The sequence below is a fragment of the Salvia hispanica genome, chromosome 4 (assembly GCF_029641045.1).
Source record: "Salvia hispanica isolate PSC_SH4W2 chromosome 4, Shi_PSC_v1, whole genome shotgun sequence".
NCBI lineage: Eukaryota > Viridiplantae > Streptophyta > Magnoliopsida > Lamiales > Lamiaceae > Salvia > Salvia hispanica.
This window is the reverse complement of record NC_142695.1, coordinates 6,583,109-6,599,621: the sequence shown is the minus strand read 5'-3', so window position 1 is coordinate 6,599,621 and position 16,513 is coordinate 6,583,109. Positions and strand designations below refer to the sequence as shown.

Sequence of the window (16,513 nt, the reverse complement as noted above, 5' to 3'; positions counted from 1 at the left end):
TTAATCTAATCCAGTATTTTGATATACAACATTTTAACAAATTGGGCTTTACATAAACTTTTTGTTTAATTTAATGATGCCAATTCATAGGATGCTCAACTCTTATCCCATTTCAGTATTAATTCTTTTAAAGGGGTGATTTTCATACAGATTTGACAATTAAAAAAAAATTGTCAGCGTGTGCGTTTTAGTGCCTGTGTGCCTCTTTTAGTGCCCCTGTGTGCACATTACTTGGTAAATCTTTCTCTGATTCATGAATTCGTAACCTCTTTTTGATTCTTGAATTCTTAAATTTTTTCAAAGTTCTAGTACCATTTTAAACTGCAGTTTGTATTAAACGCAATAAAGGGGCACCAACTGCAACCAATTGAGGTGCTATTCAGGGCGATAACTAACAGAGACACGCTTTTGGATGGCCGTCCTGCAAGAAGGGCAGTCTGTCATCCCTCGCTTCTCATGGATCACATTGCACTTAGCGCAAAGAACCTGATGTGCACACGGGATGAAAACCACAGCGATCTCGTTTGACAAGCACATGACGCTCTCCCTCTCTGGTTTCACATCTGGAGCCTCATTGAAGTTGCCCTGAAAGACTGCCAACCTTTCCGTTGCATTAGGAAGCCGTGATCCCGATCCCGGGAAGCCCATGTTGAATGCTGCTATCATCGGCTTTTCAGACTCAAGACTAAGCTCCATGACCATTTTCTGAAGCCTCTTGATGTCTTCTGTGCATTTCTGCATCTCCTTTTCGGCTGCTTGCTTTATGCTTTCAGCTTCTATTTTTATCGCAGCCTCTTCTTCCTCTAGTCTCCTCCTCAAGGAATCAATTTTCTTTTGGGTTATTGTGTTCTCCATCTCCTCCTGCTTCCACAAAGCCTAAAATGGTAGAAAGGTACAAACTTGTGTACATCAATCCCGGATTATGATTTATTAATGTCAACACAAACACAAAGACATAAGTATTGTGAGTGTGTGTGCATGTGCGTGTGCGTGCTCTGTGTGCATAGTTTGTAAACTGAACTTACTCTAATTCCATCAGAGGCAATATTTTATACACTGCTAAACTAATTGATACAAAGAGAAAAAAAAAACAATTTATGCCATACCTTGAACTGATCCTTGCGGCCTCTAGCTTTTTCTAGTCGATTGTTGAGTGCAGTTATTTGGTGTTTGAGATCTGTGAGTTGGTCTTGGATGATGGCCCTTTCTGCATCCAATGACTGCATTTCCCTAAGGGTCCCCTGCTCTCTTTCCGTAGCGGAATGCAAGTTAGTAGCCACCCTCATCGCCTGCAACTTAGCGGCTTCCATATCATTCATCAACAGATCATCTCCTCCTTTAGGCGAGCGATAGTGCAGTTATCCACCTGAATCTGACCAGTAGCATTGGTCATGGCGTACTCCATTTCCGACAGCTGCTTTATGGTACTATCCACCAAAGCTTGTTTTTCCTCCTTCAATTTCTCCTTCTCTTCTTTCTTTTGCATAAACATTTTCAACTCTGCCCGGTCCTTCCCAAGCCTCTGTGCAGCTTGCATGACCTTCTCGTTAGCCCACTCAGTCCATCCTTGGATCTCCTTCTCTATCTTGCACTTGTGGGGGACTAGTATCCGAATGGCTTCATCTTTAATATCTTCAATGATGCACTCCTGCATAGTTTCATCGAACCGGATTGAAGAGAAATAATCCTTAGCCTGGGGAAGTGTTTGGCTGTCTCCAGAAGCTTCCTGGCTACAAGAACCACGCACAGTGCCTCGATCCGCTACACATGCATGCACGAGGCTCAAATCACTAATTAATAGGCGCCACATCGCTTCTGATGCGCTCAAGGAAGGCCTAACCTCTCGAAGCACACAAATCATCTCCAGTAATGTGTAGTCTACTAGGCTCTGCAACCTCTCAAATACAGGAAACTTCATTGCAATACTCATCTCCCTTTCCCTCTTTAGTATAGTCAAAGCACGGTCGACAACATTGAATGCAATGTCTTTACTACCTTTGAAGAGGCTGCTATATAAAATGGCCCTCTCAGCAACTTCTTTAGTGTACCCACTTTCAACAATCTTCTTCACTGAACTGCACAATATCGCACTTAAATGTTTTGTCAATAGTTCCTCAATATGACAGGCCACGGGATTATCCCAGTCGAACCCTCGGAGTTCTTTGTCGTGCTTCTTAATAGTGTCTTTTGACCACTCCATTATGGAACCCAATTAATTTGTGAAATCAGATACAGATTCCTTCTATTTCCTTAATACAGCCAAAGAAGCAATTGATGCTTCAGCGACAAATCAGATACAAATTTCCTTCAATTTCTACCCTTCTGCTTAACAAAAGATCTGAGACTCCGCCACTGCACAATCACCACTACTGTCAATGCCACTTCAATTTCGACTCGTGTGTCTTACTCACACGACAAGTTCCGTCAGCTCCGATACCTTAAAGTTTCCTGCCATAAATGGTCATTGTAATATCAGTAATAGGAGCTTATGACATATAAAAGGAAGTTTATTGTAAAAAAAGGTATTCGATTTCATCCATGAAGCAAATTCCAATCTATCTTGATCAATAGAGAAAATATTATGGATAAAAATCATCAGCAATCATCATTTAAATCCAGGCCAGATTAAGCAATATATGATCAATTGAACATGCCAACAAATTGATGATATTCAAATTACAGTAACTGGGGTTAGATCACATTAAATTTCATAAATTGATGCTGGGACAAAACTAATAGACGTGCCCGCTTAGTTAGGATGATTATTAGAAGATGAACAGTGTGTCAAACAGATTCGTTAATACAATACAACCATGACTTAACAAATTTGTCGCGTTGCAAAGATAGAGATTATTCATTCCTTCTTTTGTTTGGAAGGCACCCATTTGTCATGTTGCATTGAGTATTTAAGTTGTTCACAAAACATCTATCAGTATCTACGAAACACATCAGATGTGCATTTATGCACCCCTTCCCCCCAACCAAAAACAAAAGAACATTTCATCTATATCTATGCACACGACCGATCTCTATCCACGTCCAAAAGATGAACGACTAATCTGTATACATGCAACACAACAAATGTGTTAATGCATCATGACAAATATGTAGCTATGTAACCCCACCAAAAAACAACTTTAAGCTTTATCCACGCAACGAAAGTACAGAACAAATGTGTATCTATGTTACAACATCAAAAAAACCGACTAATTTGTATCCAGGCAACACTACAGATGTATATCTACGTAACCCCACCAGAAAAACGACTAATCCATATCCACGCAACACGAAAAAAGTGTATCTATGTAACGGTTGTATGACACCCAAATAAGTTATCAAAAAAGGAAAATCGAATTCAAACATAAGAGGAAGTATAAATGAAAATTGTTTTCTACTTAATTCAGAAAACAATTATGATAACTTCATCATCCAGGTCAAAGTTGAAAACAAGATATGACATAACTTTTTAATAGAACCAACAAACAACAAATATTCATAATTTTTCCACACATAAATTACCAACAATCAGTTGATGATAAATAAAATTTATAATGACAATCAAGAATGAAGGTACCTGCAAAGCTTCGACGAACTCAACCTTTTCATAAACTCCTTTCACTGAAACAGTCGAACAAACCTAGATCAGAAACACACGGAAATTAAATAAGAGACAAAAGATAAAATGATTCTTAATCAAACAGAAGCTCACTTAATTAAGCAAAATCATCAACAAAGCATACCAAAACCAACTCCAAACAAGAACACACAGAAGGGAGAAAATGTAAAATCTCGAAAACACGCATGAACAACAACAACATCAGGAACGAAGACGAAGAATCTGACTATTTTTCAGGAATTTACCAAGACGATGATTAGTAAAGTTGAAGATGGCACTCACAAAATGGTGTGAATTCCAAGTGATGGATCGAACCCTATTTCCAAGTTGGTGTGAATTTCCAAGTGAAGTATCTTCTCACTTTCTCTTTGTGAAGAATCTTTCGGAAGAAGAGGAGAAGAAGGGTGTACTGTCTGCTATTTAAAGGGAGTTGGGGCTGCTGTGCCAATACACGACGTCGTTCTGCATTTTAATACAATCAATTTTAAAATATTATTTGGGATTTTTTACTCATAAATTTAATTGAAGACAATAAATAAAATTATATAGTGTAGTGCAGTGTGTTATTTATAAATACTATGAAAATGAACAAACTTTGAATATGAAACACAATTTAACTCTAATATTAAGATTAATTTTTTTGATTAGTTTAATAAAGAAAATATTGTTTTTGTAAATTAAATTAATTTATTATGATTAGTTTTGTAATTTGGATTTAATATCACTTTTCATTAAAAATTTTATCTTCACAACTATTTATACTTGTATAAATTATTTTGAAAATAAAGTTTTGAAATGAAAAATAATATTAAACCAAATTATAAAAATTAATCATAATAGAATGATTTAACTTAGAAAAATAATTTCTTATTTCTTGAATTTTTCAAAATTATAAATCATTTTAATATTATTAGAGTTGAATGATATTTCATTTCCTGTATTTGATGATACTAATATTGCTTTCTATTTAGTTTATGCACATCAAATCCTAATAAAAATGAATTATTATTATTATTATTATTATTATTATTATTATTATTATTATTATTATTATTATTATTATTATTATTACTATTACTACTATTATTACTATTACTATTACTATTACTATTACTATTATTATTATTATTATTATTATTATTATTATTATTATTGCACTTCTTCTAGGTAACGGACTTGGACTATTGTTGGCGTTGTTGGTCATTCAGAGAGACTCACCTAGACAACCATATATGCATGCATGAACCCCATGCATAAATTATGTCATTTCTAATCGGTGTGCTATTGTGGTCCAACATAATTAAGTTGAGTTCGAACAAATAGATCAAAGAACAACCCAAAGACTAATCGTCAAAATCTAAGTCCACAATGCATGTTTCCAGTCACACAACGTACATTCCACATTCTATGGGCAAAAATGCACGACGTACGTCACACGTCACATGTCACAAGTATCATGTTGTTAGAATTAAATGTAGAATTTCATGTTTTTCATTTGTTTAAAATTGTGCCACGAAGAAGTATGTGGTGAACTTGTATTCAGTGGTGGGATTTTTGTTTGATTTTATTGTGTTTGATTTTTAGTTTAAATTATATAATTTGTTTAGTTATTACAGAATTGTATGATGAAATTGTTTTGGATTAATAGATCTAAATTTTCAGCAAATCTTGTTCACTTTCTTCTATTTTGTTACAATTATGACGACGAATGGGTTAATTTAATTAGAGTTCATTAACTGGCCGATTCTGCTAATCAACGAACCGTTTTGTTAGTTAATTGATAAAGAAATTCTCCAAAATTAGGAAGTGTGACTAATACAGATTAGTAATCGGTTAACCTATTTATTGAACGTTTATAACTGAGCAGTTAATTAGTTAACTGAAAATAACCTACTTAAAAATAACTACTCACTCCATCTTAGAAAAATAACATGCCACAATTGCTTTCAGTGATGCAAATACCAAAAATAATCCCAAAATTATTAATAATAATTTGGACCTAAGAGTTGAAATCCAGGATAATGAAGTTGAGTTATTGGATTAATAGTTAGTTTTTTTTTTCACAATTCCTCTTAATCTTTCTTTCCGGTTTCTTGATGTTTTTCTATACTTTTCTCATTATTCAATTTTCTATTTTAATTCCTTATTCTAGATAATTCCATTGTAATTATCTTCCTTGCATACAAAATTATAGTTAGACCTTACGTATTTGGTTGGACATCTCAAAAAACCAAGAAAATAAATCGATGTAAATAGTGAAATACTCCCCCCGTCCCACATTTGGAGTCACTTATTGTTATGACTCGGATTTTAAGAAATAGTTGAAGTGTGTAATAAATGAAGTAAGATGGTGGAGTTGGTTGAAGGTGGGTCCCTTTTGACTTTTGATTTTTGTTTTGATTTATTTTAATGTAGATAATGACATTTTTATATATGTAATTTTGATGAATAATGGGGTAAAATTGTATGACCAGATATGGAAAATTTTAAAAGTGACTCTTAAACTGAGACGGACTTTTATGGCAAAAAGTGACTCTTAATCTAGGACGGATGGAGTAATACGTACTAATAGTATTTACCTAGATAATCGTTATTACTCCCTTCGTCCCTTATTAATTGACATTAATTTCCTTTTTTTGTCTGTACTCAATTAATTGGCAACCTTACTTTTATTAAGACCACACATTCAATAGATTGGACTAGCCGACGGACTAGCACTAGGATTAGCCAAAAACACTTTCTGCCATGTCATTAGGACTAGCCACTGCACTGTCACATCACTAGGACATCCAGTGCACAATAGTGGACTAGAACTAGGACTCTAGGACATCCCAACAAACAAAATCACAAATTCATACAAATACGGAATTAAAATTTCAACACGAATATTGGGAAAATTCAACTATTTTATATAAATTTTAAAAAAAACTTACATAATTAAAAAAAAACATACATAATTTCGACACGAATACGGGGAAAATGAACTGCAACAACCTGCATATATAGAGTTTTGAAAAAAAAATCAAAAAATCGCTAGTCCGTCGGGATCCCACAATAGCTGACTAGCGCCATATCCGATGGACGAGAGGTCATCCGTCGCGCTAGTCCGTCAACCGCTAGCCGGTCGCAATAGTGGACTAGCGGCTAGTCTGTTGACTAGCTAGTCCGCGCTCTAGTCCACTATTGTGGATGCTCTAACTCAATCCACTAATATTTTATTATAGAATTAATATATAAAAGTAGGACTCACATTCTCAACCTTTTCCACCCACTTTCCACTATATTTTCTTAAAACCCATGTCAAGTCAAATATTGTCAATTAATGAGAGACGGACAGAATACGAATTAATAGTAAATTGATTTTAGTTGACTAATTTCCATTAGATTTTATAATCCGTACTATTTACTAATACTTTTGTTTTATAAATTTGATTTTAGATCAAGTGAAAAAAAGTTTTTTTTTAAGTGTTTGGTTGGAAACTTTGTTTTCAAAAATTTTGGCATCTCCAACCACTTGTAGAATCATAAGGCCATCCGCAACGCTATCTCTTATCTGTCTCTTAACCGTCTCATCTCTTCACTATTCATGGGCCCCACTGTACTTTTCAACTCATCTCTTAACTAAGAGACAGCACCTGCATCCCTCCATCTCTTAACCATCTCTTAACTATTCATTCGATTTCATTTTTTATTTTTAATTCCAACAAATTCAATTAATAAAAAACACACTTCATTATAAATAAAATAAAATTACAATTTAAAATACCTAAAAAAATAAAAAAGACATAATTAAAAAACTAGAAATTACAAATTGCACACTTAAACTCAAATAAAAAAAAATGGAGGCAAAGAAGCAGAAGAAGGAGTTCTCTAGTGACGATCATCTAATGGTTGCCAAATTTTGCCCAAATGTGCTCCATTAGATCCTCCTGGAGTTGGGCGTGGGCGGTAGAATCACGTGTCCTTGCCCGAATAGACAACCGCTCTTGCAAAGACGGATGCACTCCCGTTCGAGGCGGACTACTCGCGGTTGAGCTTCCGGGGGTTTCAGGGTCGAACCAATTTCCCGCCTCAGGTCCTTCGTCGGCGACAATCATGTTGTGCAAGATTATGCACGTATACATGATGTCGACCATATTCTCCATAAACCACTGTCAAGCCGGGGCTTTGATAATGTTCCATCGAGCTTGGAGAACCCCGAACGCTCTCTCCACATCCTTGCGAGCAGACTCTTGCTTCTGCGCCAAAAGAGACTGCTTTTCGTCCGTAGGCCTGTTGAACGTCTTCACGAAGGTTGGCCACTTCGGATAGATGTCGTCGGCAAGATAGTACCCCATTTTATACTGGCGATTGTTAGCGACGAAGTTGATGGCCGGCGCTTTACCATTCAGAACTTCAGCGAAGAGGTCGGAGTTGTTGAGCACGTTGATGTCATTGTTCGAGCCGGGGACCCCGAAATACGCATGCCAAATCCATAGCCGGTAGTCGGCGACGGCCTCGAGTATAACGGTGGGGTGGGTGCCTTTGTGGCCGCTCGTGTATGACTCCTTCAACGCCACAGGGCAATTCTTCCATTGCCGATGCATGCAATCGACACTCCCGAGCATCCGGGGAATCCGTGCACTTGTTCGTGAAGACGGAGCAGAAACTGACTATTTGCGGTGGTTGGCTTCTTCAGAAATTCGGCGGTGAAGGCTGCCCGGACGCCTTTGCAGAAGTTCAACAAATAAAGTCGCCCAGTGGATTCTCCGACGTGCAGGTATTCGTTGAACGCATCCGCCGTTTGTCCAGTAGCAAGCTGACGGATCGCCGCAGTACATTTCTGGAGCGTCGTGTGGCTAGGACGGCCAACAGCGTCGAACCCTTCTCTGAAGAACTCTTCCCGTGCCGCCAATGTATTCGCGATATGCAAAAATAGCGGGCGTGACATACGGAAACGGCGACGGAAGTAGATATCTCCCCACACCGGGTTCGGACTGAAGTAATCACGTTCCAACCTTGCGGCAGCTTCCACCCGGTTACGGTGGATGTATGTCCAGCGTCGCCTAGGAGGCGCGGCGGCTTCCTCCTCCCTACGTCGATCTTCTTCTAGCGATTTTTCCATTATTCGACGCATTTGCTCAAATTGATCCATAATTGATTAAATTTGGGAGAATAAAAAAATAAAGGAATGATTTTATAGAAGTGATTGGAGAGGAAAGAAAGAGAGATGAGAGAATAGATGTGTGTTTGTGTGTAAAATGGAGAATGGAGAAGAGTATATATAGAATATAAAAAAAAAATTAAAATTAAAATTAAAAATATGGCCATTCAACGGTCATATTACCGTTTTTTATTTTAATTTTAATTTTTTTTTTGAAAAATCTGATTTTTTTTTTAAAAAAATTGAATTATGACGTCATAAATCCAACGCCCACTCGCGGGTCGGCGAGTGGGCGTCACGCCAGCAGCCCGCGCGCGCCACGTGGCGCCGGGCACGTGTCTCGCCAGCTCGAGGCTTGCCTCGCCGGGACGCGTCGGGCGTTGAGATATCTCGTCTCGTCGAGACGAGACGGGAGCCGCAACGCTGTCTCGATGCCGTCTCGTCTCGTCGAGACGAGACCGAGGCCGCAACGAGGCAGCGTTGCGGATGCTCTAATCCACTTTGTGTAAATGTCATATCAAAAAATGATTTCGCTACATCCATTTATAATAATTCGAACTCACGTGGATGTAAATGGCATATCAAACAGTAACATTATTCTCCACTCACTTACTTTTTATTATTTTTTATGATTCTTATATATTTATTCTAAATTACACACTAACCTCACAACACTTTGCCAATAGCTTAAATTAAAATAAATAATATAATAGTAAGATTTATTAATTAATATAATTATATAGAACATTTATTACTCCCTCCGTCCCGGCTAAAATGACACATTGCTTAGTCGGCACAGGATTTTAGGAGTTATTGGTTAAAGTGTTTAATTGGAGAGAGAGAAGGTGAATGTAAGTATTAAAGTAGAGAGATAAAGAAAGATGAATATTTTAATAGGAGTGAGAAAAAGTGGTTGAGTGTATTAATTGGAGAGAGAAAGTTACCAAAAAAGGAAATGTGTCATCTTAGTTGGGACAAACTAAAAAGGAAAACGTGTCATCTTAAGCGGGACGGAGGGAGTATATATTAAATGTAAAATTACACAACTTAGAATAATACAAATACATTAAAAATACGAGTATGAAAATATAACAACGTACTACCTATTAGACAAACAATTTCATTCCATCTCACGTGGTCAAAATTACACACAAACATAACCAATTTAGCGTAAAAATTAAATGCCTAGATGGGAGAATTATTAGAAAACCTAACATCTTCTATACAAAGATGACTGAAAATCAAGCACACAAATCCCTAGATAGGAAAATTATTAGAAAATCAACAAGGTCTATACAAAGACGACTGAAAATTAGACGCATACTCATACTTGCTATATTATGCATCCATATATAATTGAATTATTTATAGTGAAACTGAAACTCGCCTCATTAGAAAGATATATTTACCATGAATTAATAAAGTCTAATTTTAATAGACGGATCAAATGAAAAAACAAGACTAATTTTCGTATACGAAGATAGTAACTAATATGTACTTACAAACGCCCAATTTAGAAAAAGAAAGGAACGCTACCGACTACCATGATTCAATTATGTGCGGAAATCATTCTATAGATTTCATTTCCAGACAAACCCTAAATATTTCTAAAATTGCTTTTCTTTTGTAATTTGATTATATAAATGATCACCAACGACAAAATTATTATAAATATTTAATGATGCCAATTCAAGCACTTCTTATCACATTCACTATTAATTCTTTTAAAGCAGAGATTTTTATACAGATTTGACATAAAAAAAATCAAGAAGTGCCAGCGTCTGCGTATTTGTGCTTGTGTGTGCGTATTTATGCCTGCGTATGCATGTGCTTGTGTATGCATATTTGTGTTTGTGTGTGCATGTGCTTGCGTGTGCATATTAGTCCTTGTGTGTGCGTATTAGTGCTTGCGCATGCATAATACTTGGGAAACCATCTCACTATTAATTGAAATATTAATAGTGAAAATGAAACTCACCTCATTAGAAAGATATATTTACCATGAATTAATAAAGTCTAATTTTAATGGACGGATCAAATGAAAAAACAAGACTAATTTTCGTATACGAAGATAGTAACTAATATGTACTTACAAACGCCCAATTTAGAAAAAGAAAGGAACGCTACCGACTACCATGATTCAATTATGTGCGGAAATCATTCTATAGATTTCATTTCCAGACAAACCCTAAATATTTCTAAAATTGTTTTTCTTCTGTAATTTGATTATATAAATGATCACCAACGACAAAATTATTATAAATATTTAATGATGCCAATTCAAGCACCTTTTATCCCATTTCACTATTAATTCTTTTAAAGGAGAGATTTTTATACAGATTTGGCATACAAAAAAATTAAGAAATGCCAGTGTCTGCGTATTTGTGCATGTGTATGCATGTGCTTGTGTGTGCATATTTGTGCCGGAGTGTGCACGTGCTTGCGTGTGCATATTAGTGCTTGTGTGTGTGTATTAGTGCTTGCGTGTGCATAATACTTGGAAAACCATCTCCCCTAATTTCATTCATGAATATAATTCTGAACCTTTTTTTTTATTCTTGAATTCTAAACTGCAGTGTGTACTTTGTACTAAACACTGCAACCAATTGAGGTGCTAATTAATAAAGTTGGTGCAATGAACATTAAAATTGAAATGCTAATAAGTTGAAAATGACACTCACAAAATGATGTGAATTGCAAAGTAATGGATTAAACGCACCCCCTTTTGATATTTTCTGAGCTGTCTCTCTGAAGAATCTCTTTGAAGTAGAGAAGAAGGGTGTCTGCAGTTTAAAGGGAGTGGGAGTTGTTGTGCCACGAAGTCGTACTGCATTTTAGTAGAATCTATTTTAAAATTTTATATGGAGTTTTTTAAGCATAAATTTAATTGAAGGCAATAAATGAAAATATTGTGCAGTTTGATATTTATAAATATATGAAAATAAACAAACTTTAAAAGTTGAAACACCTCTTATCCCATTTTAGTATTAATTCTTTTAAGGTGTGATTTTCATACAGATTTGAGACATAAAATAAATAAATAAAATTAATAAAAAATAAGTGCCAGCGTGTGCGTTTTAGTGCCTGTATGCGCATTTTAGTGCCCCTGTATGCAAATTACTTGGTAAACTTTTCTATGATTTATGCATTCTAAACCCTTTCAGATACCAGAATCCTAAACCTTTTTCTGAGTTGAATTCTTTCAAACTGTAGTTTGTATTTAACGCAATAAAGGGGCATCAACTGCAACCAATTGAGGTGTTAATCAGGCCGATAACTAACAGAGACGCGCTTTTGGATGGCCGTCCTGCAAGAAGGGCAGTCTGTCATCCCTTGCTTCTCATGGATCACATTGCACTAAGCGAAAAGAACCTGATGTGCACACGGGATGAAAACCACAGCGATCTCGTTTGACAAGCAAATGACGCACTCCCTCTCTGGTTTCACATCTGGAGCCTCATTGAAGTTGTCCTGAAAGACGGCAAACCTTTCCATCGCGTTAGGAAGCCGTGATCCCGGGAAGCCCATGTTGACTGTTTCTATCATCGACTTTTCAGACTCAAGACTCAGCTCCATGACCATTTTCTTAAGCTTCTTGATGTCTTCTGTGCATTTCTACATCTCCTTTTCGGCTGCTTGCTTTATGTTTTCTGCTTCTATTTTCATCGCAACCTCTTCTTCCTCTAGTTTCCTCCACAAGGAATCAATTTTATTTTGAGCTTTTGTTTCCTCCTTCTACTCCAGCTTCCACAAAGCCTGAAATGGTAGAAAGGTAAAAACTTTTGTACATTAATCCCGGATTATGATTTATTAATGTCAACACAAACACAAAGACATAAGTATTGTGAGTGTGTGTGCATGTGTGTGTGTGTGCCGTGTGTGTGCATAGTTTGGAAACTGAACTCACTCTACATAAGAGGCAAGATGTTTATACACTGCTAAACAAATTGATACAGAAAGAAAAAAAAAACAATTTATGCCATACCTTGAACTGATCCTTGAGGCCTCTAGCTTTTTCTAGTCGATTGTTGAGTGCAGTTATCTGGTGTTTGACATCCGTGAGTTGGTCTTGGATAATGGGCTTTTCTGCATCCAATGACTGCATTTTCCTGAGGGTTTCCTGCTCTCTTTCCATAGCGGAATGCAGGTTATCGGCCACCCTCATCGCCTGCATCTTAGCAACCTCCATGTCATTCATCAACAGAGCATTCTCCTCCTTAAGGCGAGCGATGGTGCAATTATCCACCTGAATCTGACCCGTAGCATTGGTCATGGAGTACTCCATTTCCGACAGCTGCTTTATGGTACTATCCACCAAAGCTTGTTTTTCCTTCTTCAATTTCTCCTCTTCTTTCTCTTTCCTAAACATTTTCAACTCTGCCCGGTCCTTCCCAAGCCTCTGTGCAACTTGCATGACCTACAAGAACCACGCACAGTGCCTCCATCCGCTACACATGCATGCACGAGGCTCAAATTACTAATTAATAGGCGCCACATTGCTTCTGATACGCTCAAGGAAGGCCTAACCACCCGAAGCACACAAATCATCTCAAGTAATGTGTAGTCTACTAGGCTCTGCAACCTCTCAAATACAGTAAACTTCAATGCAAAACTCATCACCTTTTCCCTCTTTAGTATGGTGAAAGCACCGTCGACAACATTGAATGCAGTGTCTTTACTACCATTGAACAGGCTGGTATATAAAATGGCCGTCTCAGCAACTCCTCTAGTGTACCCACTTTCAACAATCTTCTTTGTTGCACTGCACAATGTTGAACTTAAACTTTTTGTCAAAAGTTCCTCAATATGACAGGCCACGGGATTATCCCAGCCGGACCCTCGAAGTTCTTCTTTGTCCTGCTTCTTAATAGTGTCTTCAGACCACTCCATTATGGAACCCAAATAATTTGTAAAATCAGATACAGATTCCTTCTATTTCCTTAATACAGCCAGAGACGCAATTGATGCTTCAGCGAGAAATCAGATACAAATTTCCTTCAATTTCTACCCTTTTGTTTAACAAAAGATCTGAGACTCCACCACTGCACAATCACCACTACTGTCAATGCCACTTCAATTTAGACCTAAAAGTTCCGTCAGCTCCGATATCTAAAAGTTTCCTGCTGTAGATGTTCATTGTAATATCAGTAATAGGAGCTTATGACATATAAAAGGAAGTTTATTGTAAAAAAAAAAGGTATTCGATTTAATCCATGAAGCAAATTACAATCTATCTTGATCAATAGAGAAAATATTATGGATAAAAATCATCAGCAATCATCATAAAATCTAGGTCAGATTAAGCAATAAATGATCAATTGACAATTCCAGCAACAGAAGCTATTCAAATTTATTCTGAATTACAGTAACTGGGGTTATATCGCATTAAATTTCACAATTGATGATGGGACAGAACTAATAGAAGTGCCAGTTTAGTTAGCATGATTATAAGAAGATGAACAGTGTGTCAAACAGATTCATAAATACAATTCACCATGACTTAAACATATTTGTCGCGTTGCAAAGATAGAGATTTTTCATTCCTTCTTTTGTTTGGGAGGACCCCATCTTTCGTGTTGCATTGAGTATTTAAGTCTTCACAAAACAACATCTATCAGTATTTGTAAAACACGTCAAATGTGCATTTATGCACCCCTCCCCCAGCCAAAAACAAAAGAATAATTCATCTATATCTATGCACACGACCGATGTCCACGTCCAAAAGATGAACGACTAATCCTTATACATGCAACACAACAAGTGTGTTAATGCATCATGAATTCATGATAAATTTGTATCGATTTAACCCCACCAAAAAACAGCCATAAGTTTTATCCGCGCAACGGAAATACAGAACAAATGTGTATCTATGTTACCTCACCAAAAAAACCGACTAATTTGTATCCATGCAACGCGACAAATGTGTATCTATGTATCCCCGCCAAATAACTTACTAATTTGTACTCACAGAACAAAAATATATATCTATGTAACCCCAAAACCCGACTAATTTGTATCCAGGCAACACGACAAATGTATGTATATGTAACCCCACCAAAAACCAAGTACTCCATTTGTATCTACGCAACACAACAAATGTTTATCTATGTATCCCCACCGGAAAAAAACGACTAATCTGTATCCACGGAACACGACAAAAGTGTATCTATGTAACGGTTGTACGACATCCAAATAAGTTATAAAAAAAGGAAAAATCGAAATCAAACATAAGAGGAATGTATATATAAAATTGTTCTCTACTTAATTCAAAAAACAATTATGCTTACTTCATCATCCAAGGAAAAGTTGAAAACAAGGTACTATGACATAACTTTTTAATAGAACCAACAAGCAACAAATATTCATAATTTTTCCACACATAAATTACCAACAGTTCATGATAAATAAAATTTATAATGACAATCAAGAATGAAGCTACCTGCAAAGCTTCGACGAACTTCACCTTTTCATAAACTCCTTTCACTGCCTAGATCAGAAATACACAGATTTTAAATAAAATGATTCTTAATCAAACAGAAGCCCACTTAACCAAGCAAAATCATCAACAAAGCACACCAAAACCAAATCAAAACAAGAGCAGACGGAATGGAAAAATTTAAAAGCTCGAAAACACGCATGAACAACAACAATTAACCAAGACGATGATTAATAAAGTTGGCGCAATAAATATCCAAATTGAAATGCTAACAAGTTGAAAATGGCACTCACAAAATTGTGTGAATTGCAAAGTGATAGATCGAACCCTAATTCCAAGTTTGTGTGAATTTCCAAGTGAAGTATCTTCTCACTTTCTCTCTGTGAAGAATCTTTCGGAAGAAGAAGAGTAGAAGCGGTGTACTGTCTGCTATTTAAAGGGAGTTGGCGCTACTGTGCCAATACACGACGTCGTTCTGCATCTTAGTAGAATCTATTTTGAAATATTATTTGGGATTTTTTACTCATAAAATTTAATTGAAGACAATAAATAAAATTATATAGTGTAGTGCAGTGTGTTATTTATAAATACTATGAAAATGAACAAACTTTGAATATGAAACACAATTTAACTCTAATATTAAGATTAATTTTTTTGATTAGTTCAATAAAGAAGATATTATTTTTGTAAATTAAATTATTTTTATTATGATTAATTTTGTAATTTGGACTTAATATCACTTTTCATTAATAATAATAATAATAATAATAATAATAATAATAAATAAATAGATAACAAGTTAAAAGTTAAAACCATAAATAATTTTAATTTTTATTATATTTTTAATTAACAATAGAAGAAATTGTAATTTACTTTCAAATTTTGTCCCAATAGAAGAAATTGAAATTTACTTCAAAATTTTGTCACAATAGAAGAAGTTGTAATTTACTTCCAAATTTTGTTAAAGTCTCATAAGTCATATTGCAATGTAAAAAAAAGTTAAATTTTAATTTGTGTCACTATCAAATATCTCAAAGTCAAGTGTCTAAACATTATTTTAAAAATAAGATCTTTTAAAGTTAATAAAGTGCTTAAGAATTAGTATGTAAAAAATAGAATAATCTTCACTTATTATTGAAAAAAAGTATTTTAAATTTTAACCGATTCGGTTAGTTCGGTTATAACCAATAACCAACCGGTTCTAACCGAGTCGGTTAATTAAGATCGGTTCGGTTCAGGTTAGTTTTTTGATGGAATTTTGGGGTCGGTTAACCGACATGTCGGTTCGGTTGTTAACCGAACCGACCGAATACCCACC

General features: G+C 35.8%; 2 protein-coding genes across 5 annotated transcripts; both read right to left on the bottom strand.

Moving 5' to 3' along the window:
* Positions 1-231: 231 nt before the first annotated feature.
* On the bottom strand, positions 232-4,002 carry LOC125192853 (putative E3 ubiquitin-protein ligase RF298). 4 transcript variants are annotated; one of them, XM_089069963.1, is made up of 4 exons: positions 3,862-4,002; positions 3,575-3,637; positions 1,107-2,448; positions 232-876 (listed from the first exon to the last, which is right to left on the bottom strand). In XM_089069963.1, the coding sequence occupies exon 3, from the start codon at positions 2,198-2,200 to the stop codon at positions 1,319-1,321; it is 882 nt and encodes a 293-aa protein (XP_088926089.1). In that variant the 5' UTR covers positions 2,201-2,448; positions 3,575-3,637; positions 3,862-4,002; the 3' UTR covers positions 232-876; positions 1,107-1,318. The 4 variants fall into 4 exon arrangements, with proteins under 4 accessions (XP_088926089.1, XP_088926087.1, XP_088926088.1 ...); XM_089069961.1 differs by having other exon boundaries at positions 3,899-4,002; XM_089069962.1 differs by having other exon boundaries at positions 3,575-3,618; positions 3,899-4,000.
* A 7,708-nt stretch (positions 4,003-11,710) lies between these two features.
* Positions 11,711-15,588, bottom strand: LOC125194443 (putative E3 ubiquitin-protein ligase RF4). The gene is made up of 4 exons (XM_048092663.2): positions 15,489-15,588; positions 15,199-15,246; positions 12,745-13,882; positions 11,711-12,515 (listed from the first exon to the last, which is right to left on the bottom strand). Exons 3-4 carry the CDS (start codon positions 13,171-13,173, stop codon positions 12,495-12,497), a joined length of 450 nt encoding a protein of 149 aa, XP_047948620.1. The 5' UTR covers positions 13,174-13,882; positions 15,199-15,246; positions 15,489-15,588; the 3' UTR covers positions 11,711-12,494.
* Between the last annotated feature and the right edge of the window lie 925 nt (positions 15,589-16,513).